Source organism: Leuciscus leuciscus, assembly GCF_965113295.1.
Source record: "Leuciscus leuciscus genome assembly, chromosome: 5".
Classification (NCBI taxonomy): Eukaryota; Metazoa; Chordata; class Actinopteri; order Cypriniformes; family Leuciscidae; genus Leuciscus; species Leuciscus leuciscus.
Window position 1 is genome coordinate 51,373,399 of NC_138729.1, and position 15,000 is coordinate 51,388,398.

Here is a 15,000-nt window from a genome sequence, read left to right on the forward strand (position 1 = left end):
CTGCATCTTTTCCTTCCTGGAGTGGATCCATGTATCCGTCCATCATTGAGCCGAGTCTCAGCACACTTCTCTGGGGAATGTGTACATTATACATGAAGCGTCGTCCTCGTCTCCATCTGTCCGTCCCGGTCTCTGTGGACACGGATGGGTCTGATCCCGGACGAGGGGCAGATGGAGCCATTAACCAGAGACACTGACACTCGTCTAATTGGCTCCTGCTGGGATGAAAATGCCACATGAATGACGACTGCTGGATTTCTCTCCTGTTTTATCATCCGTTGCTTACAATAGTAACAGCATCTTTGCTCAACAAGAAGCACTGCATGTTTGTGCTGAGCAAAAAACACACTTAGGGCCCTCTCTTGCACCCAGCGCAATTGACTTTGTACACGACGCATGTATCATTCCTATTTCTCACCCGACGCACAGCAGACTTTTCCCTCCACAGAAGCACGTCCGTAAATTAGGGAATGAACTTGCGCTCCCGGGGGCGGTTCAAGGAAAAGAGGAGGCGTGTTCCGGCGCAAACGTTCCCTGGTGCTATTTTGCAGTTTCAGAAAACAATTCCACCACTGACCAGGAGAAACCTCGTCTAAAGTCAGTGGCGCGTTCAGATGCTATTTTAAGGGCGCATGCTTGGCCATAATGTAGCGTGTGCACCACACACACACTTTGCTTCTCTCATCTTCACAGAAGCAGCAGTTCTCATTTGTGCAAACCATACATTATTACAAGGAAAAATATTCCACACGAGGGAAATCATTGTTGTGTCCATGAAGATGTGAAAAAATAGGCATAAATCAAGCTTACACATTTACCCAAATTATCATTAGGGTTGGGCATCGAGAACCGGTTCCATTTTAGAACCGGTAACAAATTTCCAAAAACCGGGTATTCGATAAGACGCACGCATTACGATTCCTCTTATCGATTCATGACTATCCGTTATTTCAAATGTAGGCGCGGCAAGCACGTTCATAATAGAAGCGACGTGGGCGCGACGAGCAGGCGCGCCTATGCCTCGGCGAGATGAAAACATCTCAATTTTTCAGAATGGCGCAAGCGGTGCGCAGGTCAAGTGACAAAAAACAACCGACCTTTCTGTAACATCAAAAGCTCGGCTGAACAGCTGATCATAGCTGAATAGGGCGGGTTTTTATTTCTCATCTCCATAAATATATCTAGTAGTAGCCTAGTAAATGGTTGGTTGCATAGCAACGACAGACGCCACGGGAGCGCAAGTGCTTGTGGAAAGAAGGAGAAAACGGCGCGGCCGTGCTTTTCCATGCATTTTTAGACGCGATATGTGAACGGTCCCTAATTCAGGAATCTATGTGGCTTAAAATCATTTTTGTTTTGTTTAAAATGGAGATCACGATTACATACATCAGACAACTACTCAGAATAACATGTTTAGTATAATAGTCTATAGTAATATAGATAATAGTTATAGGGATATAATAATAGTTTTTAAACTAGTTTGAATAATTAATTCAAACACGAGTCTTCTTCAATAAATAATTCAATAAAAAAAAAAAACTGTCGATTTTTGCCACCTACTGCTGGAGTAATAATGTAATCAACACCTTTATATGAAGAGACTCCTTTCACTTTAGCCATTTTATTGGTTATTACTTAAAATTGGCAAGAATAAAAGTTAGAAATATTTATTCTTCAATTATTCGCCCTTTTTTCTCCCTCCAAAAAATATTGGAATCGGAAACAAGAATCGATAAGAACCGGATTCGATAAGCGGAATCGGAATCGCTAAAAATGAAACAATACCCAACCCTAATTATCATATGCCTGTTTAACCGAAGCTAATTTGGGTGTGTTTCTCCATCCCCAATGTCACTTCTCTGTGTTTTACGGCCCTGACGAGAACGTCGGTCTCTTTGGCTGTGAACCGCTCCTGGCGCGCGTCTGGCAAATCCGCTGTTATAATTAGGGGTGCACCGATCCGACTTTTTCAGTCCCGATACCGATACCGATGCCTGGGATTTGTGTATCTGTCGATACCCGATACCGATCCGATACTATTGTTGAATTAATAATAAACTGTATACCTTCCACCTTATACCTTCCTTGAAGAGACTAAAGGCACCAGACTTTACTAACTAAACATAACTAAGACAAAATAAAAGATGTATGTAATGTTGAATTCTTATTTAGGCCTATTTAAAAAACAATTGTGCATTCAAATCTAAAATATAATGTAATCAAACTCTTAAATTAAAATAAATAAAATGTAGCCACAAGAAACAAAACAGTGCATTGGTTGAACATACAATAGTAATCAAACAGTAACCAAACATTGTAAACATGTAAAAAATATAAAGTGCAAAGTCCTGCAAACAGGAATTTAAAATGCAACATAGCAGCTGAACCTGAGAATAAACAAATAAAAAGTTGGTCGAACAACAACAACTTGATCACACATAATAATAACCAAACATTGAACATGTAGTGCAGTGTCACACCACCATCACAAACATGACCTGTGAATGCTCACTTAATCAGCAATGGCAAATTTAAATGTCAGTTTTAATGATCAATATGTTTCATATTTTAAAAAATGAAAACAAAAAGAAGCAGGGTTGTTTTATATTTCGTGTTGTTATAAATATATGCAGTAAAGATGATCAATGTACGCGTTTGCCTGAACCACATTTATGTGGCCATTAATATGTTTAAGATTTTTTTAAATGAAAAGAGGCAGAGTGGTGTTTTATAACATATTTCGTTTTATTGTTGGCTAATACATACATAAAGAGATGACCGGAGTAGCCAGAGCGAGCTGAGTGACGCGATCAAGAACGCTGCTGTTCCATTTGCAGAATAACCGGACTTGCCGCCTCTCGTCCTCGGGAGTTCGTTCTCCTGAGTCAAACTTGTCAAGTCCGAACTACCAAGGACGCAAGTCCGAAGTTTGCGTACTTGGTATTGAGAAACGGCCTCTGGCTCGCTCCATGTTGCTTCTAGCATGCGACACACGTGAAGCTAACGAATGACGTAGGTTCTGCTGCGACGACAAAAAAAAAAAAAAAAAAAAAAAAAAAAAAAACCTGGATCGGCCCGTGGATCTGTTATTTTTTCCGATCCCCGATCCAGCTATTTTGTCAGTATCGCGGCCGATATCCGATCCTAATATCGGATCGGTGCACCCCTAGTTATAATAGCAATCCGCCATGGAACAAGCGCGCCTGCTCTTAAAGGGAATGTGAGATGACGCTCTGATTGGTTTATTTCACGTTACGCCCAAACCACACCTATGAATAATGAAGCTACTTCAGACCAACACATTTTAGATTTGCGTCGGCCGCAAGATCCGCCCACAAAGTTACTTAAGTTTCGCGTTTGATACTTGCGTTTCAGATCGTTAAAATAGGGCCCTCAGTCTTTGTGTGTGTCCCTTTAGATGCAAATTAACACAAAAGCCCTATTCGGACAGGACTAGTGTAACATGGAGACGAGGGGTAAAGTAATAATCACCAGAGCTTCTCCGTGATTTTAGTCCCGACCGAATGTGCATCTCAGTGATCATCACGGACAATGTCAGGAAAGATTACTGCGACTTTTACCTTCAGTAAAAAGGTCCGAAAAAATGACCTCAGTTGACACTGATCCCGTGCGAATAGACCCGCTGTAAATATGTACGTAAATATTCCGTCATTTCCTGTTTAAAAGTAGTTTTCCGCGTTTTTTCAAGTATGGAGACGCTTGATAAAGCATTGAGTTGCGTTCTAGACGCTGGAACGAGTCTGTGGCAAAACTCAAGTGTTTTACACACACCATTCAGATCAGAGAGAAGATTGACAGCACTTGTTATAATCATCTTTTAGCATTAGGAAAAGAGCCTATTACCAACACAATCCATTCTGAAGTTAATTAATACATTGTTCGGCCGGACATAACTGTTTTATATATATAAATATAGGTTATATGTGTTTGCGCACGTGATATCAGGAAGCAGCGTAACACACACATGACGACAGGAGTGACGGCGGTGTGTAAGTCGAGTTACTCTCCCACTTCTGCTAGTTTTACTGAGATCTCTTATCCCGTGCGAATTGGCCATTAATATTACAGACGTCCTGTGGTAAAATTACATTACTCCATCTACCCTGGCAAAGATAATCCCGTCTGAATAGGGCTGAACTCTCCACTAATTGGTTCCTGCTGGAGGGAAAATGCCACACGACCGACGACTGCTGGATTTGCTTTGCCTGTTTTATCATCCGACGGGCAACATCGCGAGTCCAGTCGCTTGGAATAGTAACAGCTCAACAGGAATCACTGCATGTTTGTGCAGATCACAGTGTGCTTGATTTAACAAGCACTAATAATGATGAGTCTCATGTACACAACATGAAATATAATCCGTGTGTATCCATCTCTGAGGGGAATATATCCGTTGTGTTCGTCGTAATCAGTAGTTATCGCGTTCACATCCGTCAGCTGTCCTTCTGACAGACAAACCGAGTTCCTGAGTTCTGCTACATTAACTTCCAGTTTGTTTTTACCAAACTCTATTATCATAAACCCAGAACACTTGGAATATACGACACGTGTCGCATGGGATCATTCTGTGATACTTTTGCGTCTTTTTAAAAAGCTTGATGTCGCTGTTCACTGGCATTATCTGGAGGAAAGCGAGCTGGACGGTTCTTAACAGATTCTCCTTCTGTGGCCCATGAGAGACAGAAGAGCTTCCGGCATTAGACCAGCATCAGCGGCAGTGGATGATGAATACATTATTATATTAGGGTGAACTATCCCTTTAAAATACTTTATCCCTCTCTCTCTCTCTCTCTCTGTGTATGTGTGTTTGAATGTGTGTGTATATGTGTGTGACTGTGTGTGTGTGTGCGTGCGTGCATGTGCTTGTGTGTGCGTGCATGCGTGTGTGCGTACGTGTGTGCATCTGCTTGTGTGTGTGTGTGTGTGTGTGCGTGCGTGTGTGCATGTGCATGCATTTGTGTGTGTATTTGTGTGTGTGACTGTGTGTGTGTGTATATGTGACTGTGTGTGTGCGTGTGTGTGTGTGTGTGTGTGTGTGCTTGTGTGTGTGTGTGTGTGTGTGTGTGTGTGTGTGTGCGTGCATTTGTGTGTGTATTTGTGTGTGTGACTGTGACTGTGTGTGTGTGTGTGTATGTGACTGTGTGTGTACGTGTGTGCTTGTGTGTGTGCTTGTGTGTGTGTGCTTGTGTGTGTGTGTTTGTGTGTGAATGTGAGTCTGTGTAAATGTGTATGTGTGTAACTGTGTGTGTGACTGTTGTGTGCTTGTGTGTGTGTGTGTGCGTGCATGCGTGCGTGCGCTTGTGTGTGTGTGTGTGTGACTGTGTGTGTGTGACTGTGTGTGTGTGTGCATGCGTTTGTGTATGTGTGTGTGACTGTCTGTGTGTGTGTGTGTGTGTGTGTGCGTGCGTGCGTGTGCTTGTGTGTGTGTGACTGTGTGTGTGTGCATGCGTTTGTGTATGTGTGTGTGACTGTCTGTGTGTGTGCGTGCTTGTATGTGTGTGTGCGTGCGTGCGTGCGTGCGTGTGCTTGTGTGTGTGTGTGTGTGTGTGTGTGTGTGTTGGGGGAGGCTGTATAGGAGAGGTTAAGGGGTTAAAGTCTTTACTGCGAGTGTCGCACTGGTTTATATCCACAGCATCAGAGAAAAGCCCCATGTCTCCATTATAACTGCAGCCGCCCAGTTTAACTCCCCATCACTCTCTGTGAAACACTCCTGCAGTTTTACTCCACAATCCCCTCATGACTGATTCATAAAGCCTTAGTTTAAACGAACAGTTCACCTAAAAAAATTAATATTTTGTCAATTTAATCTCCCTCATGTCATTCCAAACCTGTGTGACTTTCTTTCTTCTGTGAAGTTATGATTCTTATTAAGTCATTGTGCACTTTAAAAATAAATAAATAATAATAATTCTTCAATAGATATTTCTTTGATTCTTCAATGTCTAATTTGTGTTGCACAGAGTCACTGGAGTAAACGACGACAGAATGTTTATATTTGGCTGAACTGTCCGTTTAAAAAGCGTCTCTGATTTGACATACTGGAGGCTTCTTGTACAAACAGAGATAAGCTGAGGATGCGTGTTCAACACAAGAAACCCAGATCTACACGAAGCTGGTCTGATTTCACACCGTCTGCTGCTACACACACTGGGAGGAACATATGGAGAGCCAACATCTCCTAAAGCACAGCACAATTACTCATGATGTGTGTGTGTGTGTGTGTGTGTGTGTGTGTGTGTGTGTGTGTGTGTGTGTGTGTGTGTGTGTGTGTGTCTGTGTGTGTGTGTGTGCTGCCAGATGGCTGATCCACCACCATCCTCCATCTCCAACATCCGGCTTCACAACATCGTCATCAATCTAGTAACTATTACTCAGAGCTCGTAACAAGGAACAGTTTATTTCCACTAATAAGAGTCTGCAGAGAAAGACTGAACACACTTCATATGTAACTTCATACGGACTGACGGTGGTCATTGTTTTTTAAATTCCACTGGATGGCGCTATAGTGGAGCAGAATTTACATACTTCACTTTTAAAGGGACAATATTGTACAGTTCGTAATTTAGTTTTTCATAACCATAAACCCCTTTTCACATTTCCGGGGTTTTCGGAAAGTGGAAGTCGTCATAGTTGTGGAAACTTCTATAGCGGTGAATGGAAGATGACAGCAATTTTTGTATTTTCATTTGCTCCAATAGCTAAAGAAAAAAAATCAGTGATAGAGTTTCCACAACTTTTCAGAAAAAAGTCTTCAGAGAAAAGAATATAGAGAGATTGATTACGTTGATCAGAAGAGAGAAAGATGTCAAATTTGCCATTACTCCCTCAGCCGTTGTATTAGAAATACCCTCGCAGAACTGTTAATTTGTTTATTCTCATTTACTGTGAAGGTAATATAACACTATACAGTATATAGCATGAAAATATGAAACACTTTGCAAAGATTTAACTGTGGAAATGCGTCATCATAGTCTAAAAAGGGCCCACTTCTTTCTATTCTATTCTACTCTATTCTATTCACTTACTCACCTTCATGTCATTCCAAACCACAGTTGTTATTGTGAAAAGGGCCCACTGGTTCTGTTCTATTCTATTCTATTCTATTCTATTCTATTCTATTCTATTCTATTCTATTCTATTCTATTCTATTCACTTACTCACCCTCATGTCATTCCAAACCACAGTTGTTATTGTGAAAAGGGCCCACTGGCTGTGTTCTGTTCTGTTCTGTTCTGTTCTGTTCTGTTCTATTCTATTCTATTATATTCTATTCTATTCTATTCTATTCACTTACTCACCCTCATGTCATTCCAAACCACAGTTGTTATTGTGAAAAGGGCCCACTGGCTGTGTTCTGTTCTGTTCTGTTCTGTTCTGTTCTATTCTATTCTATTCTATTCTATTCTATTCACTTACTCACCTTCATGTCATTCCAAACCACAGTTGTTATTGTGAAAAGGGCCCACAGGTTCTGTTCTATTCTATTCTGTTCTATTCTATTCTATTCTATTCTATTCTATTCTATTCTATTCTATTCTATTCACTTACTCACCCTCATGTCATTCCAAACCACAGTTGTTATTGTGAAAAGGGCCCACAGGTTCTGTTCTATTCTATTCTGTTCTATTCTATTCTATTCTATTCTATTCTATTCTATTCTATTCACTTACTCACCTTCATGTCATTCCAAACCACAGTTGTTATTGTGAAAAGGGCCCACTGGTTCTGTTCTTTTCTATTCTATTCTATTCTATTCTATTCTATTCTATTCTATTCACTTACTCACCCTCATGTCATTCCAAACCACGGTTGTTATTGTGAAAAGGGCCCACAGGTTCTGTTCTATTCTATTCTGTTCTATTCTATTCTATTCTATTCTATTCTATTCTATTCTATTCTATTCACTTACTCACCCTCATGTCATTCCAAACCACGGTTGTTATTGTGAAAAGGGCCCACAGGTTCTGTTCTATTCTATTCTGTTCTATTCTATTCTGTTCTATTCTATTCTATTCTATTCTATTCACTTACTCACCTTCATGTCATTCCAAACCACAGTTGTTATTGTGAAAAGGGCCCACTGGTTCTGTTCTATTCTATTCTATTCTATTCTATTCTATTCTATTCTATTCTATTCTATTCTATTCTATTCACTTACTCACCTTCATGTCATTCCAAACCACAGTTGTTATTGGGAAAAGGGCCCACTGGTTCTGTTCTGTTCTATTCTATTCTATTCTATTCTATTCTATTCTATTCTATTCTATTCTATTCTATTCTATCCACTTACTCACCTTCATGTCATTCCAAACCAATGTTGTTATTGTCAACTAATACTAAAACTATTAAAAATGGGTTTCTTTATAGAAATATAGCTGAAATAAAATGAAATATAAACATTTAATTAAAACTTTAAACTTTAGTGACAAATAATTTAAAACTCAAACTAATTAAAACAAAAACTAATAAAAAAATATATAAAAATCACATAACAAAATGGCTAAACTTTAAAATAGAAAAAACCAAACATATAACAATAAAAGCAAATTCAATGTATAGATAAATACTATAATAGTTGATAAATAATACTTAAATACTGGTTGTTCCAACCTGACACGTCTTTCTTTCTATTTAATATTTTGAAGAATGTTGGGAACCAAAACACTGAAACCAAACACTGAAACATTTCACAGAACATCTCCTATTCGGCTTCACAGAAGAAAGAATGACATGAAAGTGAGTTAATGTTGACAGCATGTTCATTTCTGGGTGAATTATCCCTTTAACACATGACAACATCAAGGACACATTTTCTTCACGCTTTAAATTCTGTATGAAATTGACAGATTGCTGTAAGCCTAGTGCTGTCATGTAAACTGAGGTTAATAGATGGTCTCTGGATGCTGTGCGGTGATAAACACGACATCGCCACTAGAACAAGGCACTAACCAATCAGATGACAGGACAGAAACGATCCATTTTATACATAGCATGCAAAGCAGAACTGCTGATAAACCAAACTCTATTTCTGTGATGTGTTTGATGAATGGAGGCAGAAATTGCAGGCGTACTCGGCTCCTCATTCACTAAGCATTTAAGCATGTTAGCAGATTCCTAATCCCGAACTGAAGCAAATCTTTCATCATCTTTTGTGCGCTGGAGCAGTTCCCATGCGGCGTGTTTGTGCGCTTTATCACCATCATTCACCCTGCCTCAAGGTCACACAGCTGCTGTTTAATTAGACACACTCAGACCTGCTTCTTTATCCCGTCAGACGCGGGCCGAGAGGATTAGAGAGAGGACAGTCATGCTACAAATCCTCCAAATACAGCCGTGTTTATCAGGGGCCGTTTGCTTTTCCGCTCCTGCACTGAGAATGACTTTTACTGCATTTGATGTGATGTAGCAAAACAGGATTCGGAAATGCAATTCGAATTTGAATGCAAGGAAGGATAATTAAAATGATCATAAAGCTGTCATTTTTATCCACGAAGCAGTTAAAATGCAGTGTTTTCTTTACACTACTGTTCAGACGTTTAGGGTCCTGTACGGAAGCTTGTTTCTGCCACAGAATATAACATTTGAAGAGATAATTGCAACATTTTATCTCAGAATTGCGAGATATAAAGTCAATATCGCGTGTTATAAAGTCCAATTCTAAGAAAAGAACAAAGACTGACTTTTCCTCAGAATTATATCTCACAATTCTGACTTTATAACACGCAATTGCGACTTTTTATCTCCCAATTGCGTTATAAGGTAAGAATTGCGAGATATAAACATGCAATTCTGAGATAAAATGTCACAAATATCTTTTTTATTTGTTTTTTTATTTTTTTATTCTGTGGATTTTTAGATTTTTATAATGTTTTTAAAAGATTCTTCTGCTCACCGAGGCTGCATTTATTTGATAAAAAATACAGTAAAAACAGTAATATTGTGAAATATGATTACAATTTAAAACCGCTGTTTTCTGTGTGAATATACACTGCTCAAAAAAATAAAGGGAACACTTTTTAATCAGAGAATATCATCAAGTCAGTTAAACTCTTGGGATATTGATCTGGTCAGTTAAGTAACAGAGGGGGTTGGTAATCAGTTTCAGCTGCTTTAGTGTTAATGACATTAACAGCAGGTCCACTAGATGGGCAACAGTGAGACAACCCCCAAAACAGGAATGGTTTTACAGGTGGAGGCCACTGACATTTTTTTCCCTACTCATCTTTTCGGACTGTTTTTCACCAGTTTTGCATTTGGCTAGGGTCAGTGTCACTACTGGTAGCATGAGGCAATACCTGGACCCTACAGAGGTTGCGCAGGCAGTCCAGCTCCTTCAGGATGGCTCATCAATACGTGCCATTGCCAGAAGGTTTGCTGTGTCTCCCAGCACAGTCTCAAGAGCATGGAGGAGATTCCAGGAAGACAGACAGCTATCTAGGAGAGCTGGACAGGGCCGTAGAAGGTCCTTAACCCATCAGCAGGACCGGTATCTGCTCCTTTGTGCGAGGAGGAACATGATGAGCACTGCCAGAGCCCTACAAAATGACCTCCAGCAGGCCACTGGTGTGAATGTCTCTGACCAAACAATTAGAAACAGACTTCATGAGGGTGGCCTGAGGGCCCGACGTCCTCTAGTGGGCCCCGTGCTCACTGCCCAGCACCAGGGAGCTCGATTGGCATTTCCCATTGAACACCAGAATTGGCAGGTCCGCCACTGGTGCCCTGTGGTTTTCACAAATGAGAGCAGGTTCACCCTGAGCACGTGACAGACAGGAAAGGGTCTGGAGAAGCCGTGGAGAATGTTATGCTGCCTGTAACATCGTTCAGCATGACCGGTTTGGTGGTGGGTCAGTGATGGTCTGGGGAGGCATATCCATGGAGGGATGCATAGACCTCTGCAGGCTAGACAATGGCACCCTGACTGCCATTAGGTATCGGGATGAAATCCTTGGATCCATTGTCAGACCCTATGCTGGTGCAGTGGGTCCTGGGTTCCTCCTGGTGCACAACAATGCCCGGCCTCATGTGGCGAGAGCATGCAGGCAGTTCCTGGAGGATGAAGGAATGATACCATTGAAGGGCCACCACGCTCACCTGACCTACATCCAATAGAACACCTATTCTATTAGTGTTTCGTTCCATCTGACATCACCTGGTTGCACCTCAGACTGTCCAGGAGCTCAGTGATGCGCTGGTCCAGATCTGGGAGGAAATACCCCAGGACACCATCCGTCGTCTCATTAGGAGTATGCCCCGACGTTGTCAGGCATGGATACAAGCACGTGGGGGCCATACAAACTACTGAGTACCATTTTGAGTTGCTGCAATGAAATTTCAGCAAAATTGACAAGCCTGCTACATCATTTTTTCACTTAGATTTCCGGGGTGTCTTTGAATTCAATCCTCTGTAGGTTGATCATTTTCATTTCCATCAAACGATGTGGCATCCTTTTGTTCATAACACATTACCCAGTCCATATTAGTATAGATATCCAGCAGGACATTTTTCCCCATTGAGATCTGATGTGTCTTCAAAGTGTTCCTTTAATTTTTTTGAGCAGTGTAGTAAAGTGTAATTTATTCCTGTGATCAAAGCTGAATTTTCAGCATCATTACTCCAGTCTTCAGTGTCACATGATCCTTCACAAATCATTCTAATATAATGATTTGATGATCAAGAAACATTTATGATTATTAGTATCAATGTTGAAAACAGTTATGCTGCTTCATATTTTTATGGAAATCATGAAATTTGTTCAGGATTTTTGATGAATAGAAAATTCAAAAGAACAGCATTTATTTAAATTAGAAATGTTTTGTAACATTATTAATCATCTTTACTGTCACTTTTGATCAAATTATTGCATCCTTGCTGAATAAATTGAATTCCACTTCCTGTAATTCCAATGCAAGTTACAACTGTCCTGTGGCTGATTCACTTTAAATTCACACTGAACCAGTTCTCAGAGTTTCCCTCAATAGTGTGTCATTATAAATAGCAAGCTAACTATTCGAGACAATTCAAGACACGAAACGAGCGGTTTGTGTGAGAAAACGAACAGTATTTATATTGTTTTTACCTCTTGTACACAGCCATGTCCAAGTGATCTGAGTATGCACTCGCATCCTGCTGTGTGACGTGTGCGCAGACTGGTGCATAGATATATACACTAGATGTCGCCTTGGCTACTGCAGTTCATTGGAAAGAAACCGTAGCCAAGGCGACATCTAGTGTATATATCTATGCACCAGTCTGCGCACACGTCACACATCAGGATGCGAGTGCATACTCAGATCACTTCGACATGGCTGTGTACAAGAGGTAAAAACAATATAAATACTGTTCGTTTTCTCACACAAACCGCTCGTTTCGTGTCCTAGGCCATCAATGTGTACTTACGATGGGGAATTGTTTAATTTGGACTTCTCTGTGCATGCTGTTTGAGACAGTGACCATAGACCTGCATTATATGACTGACAGACAAGAACGGTTTGACCTAAAAATATCAAAATTGAAACTACTGCGGAAACAAAGACACCTACATCTTGGATGCCCTTGAGGTAAGCTAAAACATAACAAAATTTAATTTCAAAGTGAACTATCCCTTTAAAGGATTAATCTAAAAGAACCAACATGATCGCCTCACTCACCCCTGTTCCTCCATCATTTCTTGCAGCTCCATGCATTTCAGCTCCACCCTCCTCTTCCTCTCGTGGTCCAGAATCTCCCGGTGAGCCTTCTTCACCAGGACGGGTTCAGGCACACCCTCCTCTTCCTCAGGCTCTTCGCTGGCTTTGGGTCGTGTGGTCGCGGGGGTCTCAGGCTGGAGCGGGACCCCGTTAGTGGCGTCCTCAGGGGAGGGAACCCTCGCCCCATCGTACATGGCCACGGCACTCTGAGACAAACACACACAGCGACAGGAGTCATTTCAAAAACGTATCATTTTTTGTTCAATTATTATTACCCTTATGTCTTTTTTTCATGCATATTTGTTAGAGCTGAAACAACTAATCGATTTAATCAATTAAAATCGATTATTAAAATAGTTGTCAACTAATTTAGTCATCGATTAGTTGCTAAATAACTTTTATTTGCTGTAAGCGGCTCATTTCGTGCATATTTTAAATCTGCGGTGACCAAAGTGTGGCAGTAATGAGCCACCGGAGGTTTTACTCAGCCAGTACAGCAGGAGAAGTAGCGAATAGCCAATAGCTGGCCTTGTTTTATGTCACGTGCTTCCCGCACAGCTCTGCAGCATTCAGCGAGATGGCGGAGGCAGCAGTGGAGTAAGCTCGGGAAAGAAAAAGAAAAAAGCGGAAGATAAAACTAATCGAACGAAGCAGCATTCGGCAGTTTAGGATATCGCACAAGATTTGTCAACAAAGAAAACATTTCATCACTGTAGAGTTTTTTTTCTCGAAACCATCGATTTTGATTAATATGCGCGAGGGAGAGAGAGAGCAAGACAGCGCTCGGGTGAGTGCGTGCGCGCGGCCGGGGCTCTCTCTCGGCTTGTTCTTATATATGCCCTGTCAAGCGCGCCCTGTTAAACTGACAGGACTTAAAAACACATGCAAATGATACACTTTCACTCTATGATGGTTAAACTCTGCAATTAATAATTTTTTCTCGGAACTAATGTTTTGGTAGGAACGAAAGTTTACATCGTATGTTTCTCCGGAATCAGCCAGCGCGAAGAACGTCTTTATTCCGATTGGTTGCTGGCGTTTGCCGCTGCTTGCCGCTGAACCGCGTCATAGCTCATTACCATAAAGTTGAGCTACTTTCAACTTTCTGATTGATTTCACAGCATAAGCTATAAAGCTGTTTCCCAGGTATAAGCTGTGTGTTTACAGGAAAAAATAAATAAAATGCAATTTACTGCAACTGTATTCTGTTTTATTCTTATTCTTCGTGAAAATATGTTCTGCAAGATTCCTTAATAAGCTTTGTTCGGGATGTTAAACTACTTTAGGAGCCCAAAGGACTGCCATGGTGAAAACATTATTTGAAATCTCCTTGTGAAATTTGCTAGAGTACTGTACGTATGGGTCAGTGTTTTGATTGCAGAAGAGTTCGACAAAGGATTACTAACACATAATAAAACACAACTCCAGGTATGTTTTTGATGAGGATATGACAATGCAAAATGGTTAAAATCTCTAAAAAGTCTATGTTAAATGATAAAGACCCTTTGTTAATAATTTACTTGGGAAAAAATGGGAAAAACTAAAATATAAGTACATAAACCGATTAATCGTAAAAAAAATAATCGTCCGATTAATCGATTATCAAAATAATCGTTAGTTGCAGCCTTAGATGTGTTTTATTTGTTTGCATTTAAAAAAAAAAAAAGTGTAATTACAAATGATCTTCTGCTAAAAAAACGAATAAAACAGATTTAAACACAAACACAGCGACAGTAAGACATGAGCTTGGGGATTCTCACAGATTACACATGGTTTCACTGGAAACACTGGAACTGGAAACAGATTATATTTGATACATTTTTAAACGGTTGGACAGAATAAATACAATACCGTTCAAAAGTTTGGGAGTTTAGATATTAGATTATTTTTTTATTTTTTTTATTATACTTTTATTCAGCAAGGATGCATTAAATTGATCAATCATGTTACAAAAGGTTTCTATTTCAAATAAATGCTTTACTTTTGAACACTCTATTAATCAAAGAATCCTGAAAAATAAAATGCATCACGGTTTCCAAAAAAACTGTTTTCAACATTGATATTATTCAGAACTGTTTCTTGAGTATTAAATCTTCATATTAGAATGATTTGTGAAGGATCATGTGACACTGAAGACTGGAGTAATGATGCTGAAAATTCAGCTTTGATCACAGGAATACATTACACTTTACTATATATTCACACAGAAAACAGCTGTTTTAAATTATAATAATATTTCACAATATTACTCTTTTTACTGTATTTTTGATCAAATAAATGCAGCCTTGG

General features: G+C 40.0%; 2 protein-coding genes across 2 annotated transcripts in view; one reads left to right on the top strand and one right to left on the bottom strand.

The window, feature by feature from the left end:
• srrm3 (serine/arginine repetitive matrix 3) overlaps positions 1–15,000 on the bottom strand; it is a 115,045-nt gene that overhangs the window by 44,337 nt on the left and 55,708 nt on the right. The window contains exon 2 of the mRNA XM_082171252.1: positions 12,673–12,917. Within this exon, the coding sequence (XP_082027378.1) occupies positions 12,673–12,905 (233 nt within the window). The 5' untranslated portion in view covers positions 12,906–12,917. The remainder of the gene's footprint in view (positions 1–12,672; positions 12,918–15,000) is intronic.
• The window catches only part of rpain (RPA interacting protein), a 159,980-nt gene that overhangs the window by 34,763 nt on the left and 110,217 nt on the right, over positions 1–15,000 (top strand). The window lies entirely within an intron of this gene.